Here is a 6,446-nt window from a genome sequence, read left to right as displayed (position 1 = left end):
CCCGCTCTTCTGATCTTCCTTAGAGCCCAGAGCAAAACCTCCTTATCTAAAGTACAATTGATTCAGAGCAGCAGCCTCTAAGGGGAAGGTTTGTATGTGAGTTTGCTTTTCAAACTGTTTCCTAGTGCAGGTGTTTAATGTTAAGAGTTACAGTTCAGCACCGACTGTTGCTGGCAGTCAAACCACATTCTCATTTGAGAGAAATGACAGGCGTGACGTGTAACTGCACACCCTGCTCAGGCTGTAACCTTGCCCCTGCCGATAAAACGAAACGGCTAAACCGAGAAGATAGCGTTTGTTCTCTAAACTTTGAGGACGTAGAGACAGAGTCTGTTCTCCTCCCTCACAAATTTTGTGATGGCGTAGGTTTGGCTCAGAGATGATTGGGCTCCCGACATCCAGCATTATTGTGAGTCAGACTTGTACGTTTAACGCTAAAATGAAATCGTTGCTGTCGTTGGTAATCGAAATGTGTAAATCGTCTGATGAGCTTAACTCTCCTGCCTTTTGTTTAGGGTGCGCCAGTTCATCGAGATGGTGAATGGTACCGACAGCGAGGTGCGGTGTTTGGGAGGCCACAGCCCGAAATCTCAAGACAGTTACCCCGTTAGTCCCCGGTCGTTCAGCAGCCCCAGCATGAGCCCCAGCCACGGGATGAACATCCACAGTTTGGCAGCAGGCAAAGGGAGCAGCACGCACTTCTCGGGTAAGTTGAGGTGGGGGATACACCGCGTGGCTTTGGCTACACCACACCACGCACGTTTGGGGGGGTTTTGTAGTCGCATGTCAGCAGAAGCTGCAAATACTCCCAGACCAGCAATTTGTTTTATTTAAAATGCTTTATATAAAAGTGTAGCTTTAATGATTAAAATATGTGGTTCTCAGTCACTGGTGAAGCAGAAAGTGTACAAATAGAATAAAATGATCGTTTTTTGCACGTGCTTTTGGTTTCACTGGGGGTTTGCCACTGCTTTCTAGGAAATGCTGCCTTCTGGGAGGAGGAACATTCTGATGCAATCTTCTGCTGTCCTTTCAGTGGTGGTTTATGTCCAGAGAAATGGGGCACGTTAAAACAGTACGTGAATGTGTCCCCTCTGACCCCAAGGCTCTGGAGGTAGCAGGGGCCATCAGCTTTCACTGCTCTTTGTGCTTAAATCCAAACCCGAGCTGGCTCGAGGCTTTTTATGTTTTGGTTTGTTTTTCTCTTGGTGGATGGGAGTAGGAAGCCAGTGTAGTCCGGCCACCAGAAACCCGCCGCCCTTGGAAAGGCGGCAGCTTTGCTTGTCTTCCCTCGGTGTCTGGACTGTGCTACCATTGTGTGAGGGAAGGTCTGCTCCCGTTTTGTTTGTCCCCAGGTGGTTATCGGGTTGTAGTGTAGAAAGTTCCTCTGACTTCCTCACTGTGACAGCAGAGGCACCAGTTCATGAGCAGGTTGATGAATGTGATTATTCGAATGGAGGTTTGGGATTCCTGAATGGCAGCAACTGTTTTGTTTGTCATAAGCCCTTCCTGTGATCTCCTGTTCATCATCCTGTTTGTCATAAGCCCTTCCTGTTCATCTCTCAGAAGATACCAGGGAGTTCCCGCTTTTGGGGCTTAATAGAGCCGGCAATTACATGTTTGCTTCCAGCAGTATTTTGGTGATTGTGTTTAGAAGGGTCAGAGGAGATTTTAGCCAGATGTCGTAATTTCACAGCATGGTGTAATTTTATTCAGCAAAGCACAATATTAACAATTAAAATAATTACATGGGGAAGGAGGGAGATTGTACTGAAGTGATGCAATGTGTAAAGGATTCTCAGCATGGAATCGTACTGCGTATTTATGGAGAATTACGTGGCTAGGAATTAGCAGGATGCAGGCCTGCTTCCATCCTTCACGATCGCAGGGGCCTGCAGAAGATGTCTGGCTCTTTCAGAAACAGCATATTGCTTCTAAAAAACAATTCTACGCTGAGGCAGTTTTACTGGTGTACAGACACAACTGGAAAACCTGCTCACGTGTGTCTGTTAGTGCCTGTGCAGTAACGCTGAACTTCTGCACGGCAGAAGCCTTCAAGGTTCAAACACCTGAAACAGAGGCGAAGTGTTTGGGTCGGTTTGTTTGGCAAGCGTGGCGTTTACTGGTGAGGGACGATTAAGCTTCTCTAAATCAGTACTTGCAAGTTTGTAGATGATTTACAGTTATTAAAACTTTCTTTCAGGGTTTGAAAGTAGTTGCAGTAACGGAGTAATATCAAATAAAGCGCATCAATCTTACTGTCACAGTAAACACACGACCACCAGCTTGAATGTACCAGAGCTCAACAACATCAATGTATCGAGATCACAGCAGGTGAACAGCTATTCCAGGTGAGTCACCTCCCCGGGCTTCTACCTGAACCTCGAGGCTTGTGTCGTCCGCGTACTTGTGTTGCAGAGAAGAGCTTGCAGTGGGAGTTGATGGGGCTTCAACTTCTCGAGCTTAAAAGGCCGTTTTCTCCTGTTCGGTTAAAGAAATGCGATGGGCAAAAATGGATTGCCTTGTTCTAGCTGTTTGTGGTCAGGTTTGAAGTTGGCCAGCGAGGGTTAAGTAGCTCTCTGGCACTTGGGATTTGAATTTAAGGCGCTGACAGTGATTTAAGCACGTTGCCTGTAAGTAACGAAGTACCTGGAGGACTGATGTAGCGCACAACAGGGCGTGGCTGTTTTGTCCCAGATAGACCCCGCAAGCGACCAGCTGGGGTGTGATGATGTGGCAGTGACAACAAAAAGTATTGCAGTTGGGCAGTGATCTCTGGGGTGGGGGAAAGCACGAGTGGCAGTTTATTTTTTAACTTCGTGATTTGTGTTTGCGTCAGCAGTTTCCTCTGCCAAAAGGCCTGGCAGTGCCCAGGCAACTCCGAGAGCCTTCCCAGGAGGGAGACAGTTCCTTGGCCACGGCGTTGCCCGGTCACAGGGGCCTTTTGGCTTCCCTCCTCAAAGGAAGCCGAGGGGTTTTGGTTGCTGAGAAGCAAGATACCAAACTCCTATGCTGAATCTTTTGGGTCTTGAGAGAGGTTTTCGGTTGTCATTCTCTGTGACGAAACAGCACGGGCGGGGGTGTGACCGTCAGCCCGGCTCAGTCTCCAGAGCCCCGCTGGGGTTCCCTAAAAGTGCTTCTGCAACTCGCTGCGAGCAGAGTCGCGAGGAGTGCACGCTCTGAACGTGCCCCTGAGCCGTGTCTTGGTTTACTCAGCGTTTGCTTTGGGTCTTTATTCTCTCCCCTGTCATTCCACCGGCAGTCAGTGAGGGAGCGAGGCGTTTCTGATAGAATTATTTGAAGTGGGAACAGTGTATTTCCTCAGTGCATTTTCTCCTGCTCTTATGTATGTACAGACACGTAACGGAGGCGAGAAGGTTTTGGTGCGTCTTCAAAAAGCATTAGACCGTTACTCCTGAACAGTGGTGGACAGGTTTAACTCTTCAGCATCTGAAAATGTTATTTTACCGATTGCTGATGTTGGTGGAGAGACCCTCTAAAAAAACCGCAGCGATATTTACAAGCAGCTCTTCAGGGCTGTGCTGAAGTTGTGAAGAAGGTAACCCGAAGTGCTTCCATACGAGTAACCCTTCCCTTTCTTCCTCTCTTTTCAGCAATGATGTAGACATGGAAACTGATCACTACTCCAATGGGGTTGCTGAGACTTCCTCCAATGGCTTCCTAAATGGTAGTTCTAAACATGATCACGAAATGGAAGAATGTGACACAGAAATGGGTCTGCAGTGATATTTCTTACATTTTTATTAAGTGATGGCAACAAGGTTATGTTTTTACTTGCAATGCTTCCCACCTTGAAAACGAGGGGCGTTAGCTCCATTCTTAGTTCTGTCTGTCTGTGCTGTTGCGGGGTGTAAATGGTCTGTAACCGCTCACGTAGGTGGTCCCGGGTCGGTGTGAGCGCCGGGGAAACTGCGAACTCGTGGCTACCAAAGTACCTTTGAGACCACACGCCCTGCTGTGCCGCTGCCTGGACTGGGGCTGGCAGGCTGCTCCTCCCTCCTCCCGTAGTGCTCCGGCCCCTCGCGGCTCCTGCGGCACCTGGGCACTCAGCGGTTGAAATTCCAGCTTGCTGAGGAGCACAAAGTGCTGGTGTTAAATGCCCGCAAACACGCTGTGCTGGGGACGGGAGGTGTCGTTGACAATCCAACCAGAACGTGTTCCACCAAGGGAATACCCTGTTTTACATAGCTGTGGTCTAAAAAATCACGTGGTTTTACTTAACCGGCTTTATGCTGTGGACGGCGGTGTCAAACCGGTGTTGAAATGCGCCGCCGGTGGCTGGGACACCATGGAAAGATGCCGTTTGCTGGGCCAGTTCCGGTGTAACCGTCCCTGTCCAGTAAAGGCAGGCAGGTCCCCCCAGCGCACAGGGGCTGGGGGCAGGACAGCGGAGGAATCCAGGTGTGAGGCAGCTGCACGGGGCACAGAGGTTTTTAAACGCAGCTGTTTTCTGCCTTTGGGAAGCGCTGTCCTGGGCTGGGCTGCAGCCAGCAACAGCCGCCCCTGCCTGAAGGCTGGGGGGTGCTTCACCTTTGCACCAGGCAGCTGGGGCTCCTCGGCCTCCCTCGCTCACTCCCCACACGTGGGGTCTGGCGGTGCTTTTCTGTAGTGTTTGTACCTTCCCCGTAGTGCTGCGTGTGCGGTGTTAAGCAGGCACAATTTTTCCAGAGGTGATAGGCTCACATCTAAGAAAAAAGGCAGTGGTGACTCACAGCCCCTTGTTGGAAGCAGTGGTCAGCACACCCCGCTGGATAGCAGTGTCAGGGCGGGAGGGCAGGACGGGGGCGTAACCACAGCTGATTCAAAACCTGTTTTCCTTGATGAAAAAAGGCAGGGGATGGATAAATGCTGCGTCCAGTTTTCCTTTTTGCAGGTGGCTTTAGCTGTAAATGGAAAGGCAGAACTTTGAGAGAAGCCAAGGGTTGATTCCACTGCTCGTTAGCTGTGTTAATCCCGTTTGAGGTTGGTAGTGCTGGGCAATACAGTAGCACACAGTGAGGAGATGGATCGTGGTGATCTGCCCGAGGCCTCAGATGTCCAAATTCCTCAGCTAATGTATCCCAGGGGGAGCGTGAACGGTCTCAGTGATGGCCCCGTAGCACGGCTGCATCCAGCGGTGGTGGCTGTCCTCTGTGGGTGGTGATGGTGATGACAGTATCGTTCTTGCAGAGGTAGATTCGAGTCAGTTACGACGTCAGCTCTGTGGCGGCAGCCAAGCGGCGATTGAAAGAATGATCCATTTTGGAAGAGATCTGCAAGCAATGAGCGAGCAGCTGAGAAGAGAATGCGGCAAAAACACGGCGAACAAGAAAATGCTGAAGGTAGGTTGAATCTCAGGCTTGTGGCGGTCAGGACGTGACACTGCCAGCTTCAGCTCTGGGGGGGTGTTGTTGGTTTCTTTGGTTTGTTTCCCCTGAGAGCAGGGTCCCGGTCGGCTGTTGGGGTCGCGGTGTCTGTCTTGTGTGGCACAACGAGGGTTGATGGAGGTGCCCAGCCTGTGCTCTGTGTCAACGAGTCTGCCTGGACTTTTGAGGCAGCCCTGTGGCTGCCTGTGGCCCTCGGCGGGTGCAGGGGACAGGCGTGTCAAGTCGGCAGGAGCAGACTGTCACCGGGCGCTGAAGTAAACAAAGCCCGTCTTTCCACAGGACGCCTTCAGTTTACTGGCGTACTCGGACCCCTGGAGCAGCCCGGTGGGCAACCAGCTCGACCCGATCCAGAGAGAGCCCGTGTGCTCCGTGCTGAACAGTGCAATACTGGGTAAGGGCGGGCCGAGGGGCCCCTCCGGCCCGGCGGCGCCGCGGCACGGTGTTCGGAAGAGGAGGGGGCGGTTCTGAGGGGGCGTCAGGCTGACGGGTGCTGTGGGCTCTGCTGTGCAAAGCAGAATGGGCCCGTCCCACCGTGGCGCTGGGGCAGTTTGAAAAGGGTCCATCTCGCTGCCGGAGCAAACAAGGGACCAGAGGAATTTGGGAGTAGGTGATGTCAGCAAGCTCCTCCCCAAGCGATCCGTGCGCCGCCCTGAAGGCAGCAGGTGTTTTTAACTGCCGCCGCGCTTCTCTTTCAGAGACTCACAACCTGCCAAAGCAACCGCCGCTTGCCCTGGCCATGGGACAGGCGTCCCAGTGTCTGGGGCTGATGGCACGGTCGGGCATCGGCTCCTGCGCGTTCGCCACGGTGGAAGACTACCTCCACTAGCTATGCACTCGAGACGGGGACGGCCCCTCCGCCAGGCACAGTGACCAGCTCTGCTGACTGGAATTTGGGATTTTAATTACGTACTAAGGACAAGTCTGTCGCTTTATGTTGCTTCCTAGTTTACAGCATGATGCAAATGATTTCTAACTTAGCGTTAGGAGAAAATGTCCATCTTGGAACCTCTTCGACAACTAAGAGCCGAAACCATCACCGATACTGTCAGCCACCCACAT

General features: G+C 51.8%; 1 protein-coding gene across 1 annotated transcript in view; it reads left to right on the top strand.

Annotated features, from left to right (window-relative positions):
- Positions 1-6,220, top strand: part of RANBP9 (RAN binding protein 9) — a gene marked incomplete at its 5' end in the record, with an annotated part of 26,585 nt that extends 20,365 nt beyond the window's left edge. The window contains 6 exons of the mRNA XM_010146379.1: positions 516-706; positions 2,204-2,351; positions 3,615-3,736; positions 5,191-5,342; positions 5,667-5,778; positions 6,083-6,220. Of these exons, the coding sequence (XP_010144681.1) occupies positions 516-706; positions 2,204-2,351; positions 3,615-3,736; positions 5,191-5,342; positions 5,667-5,778; positions 6,083-6,213 (856 nt within the window). The remainder of the gene's footprint in view (positions 1-515; positions 707-2,203; positions 2,352-3,614; positions 3,737-5,190; positions 5,343-5,666; positions 5,779-6,082) is intronic.
- Positions 6,221-6,446: the final 226 nt, after the last annotated feature.

Source organism: Buceros rhinoceros, unplaced genomic scaffold (assembly GCF_000710305.1).
Source record: "Buceros rhinoceros silvestris isolate BGI_N320 unplaced genomic scaffold, ASM71030v1 scaffold34652, whole genome shotgun sequence".
Lineage (NCBI taxonomy): Eukaryota > Metazoa > Chordata > Aves > Bucerotiformes > Bucerotidae > Buceros > Buceros rhinoceros.
The sequence above is the reverse complement of the archived record's forward strand: the minus strand, read 5'-3'. Positions and strand labels throughout refer to the sequence as shown.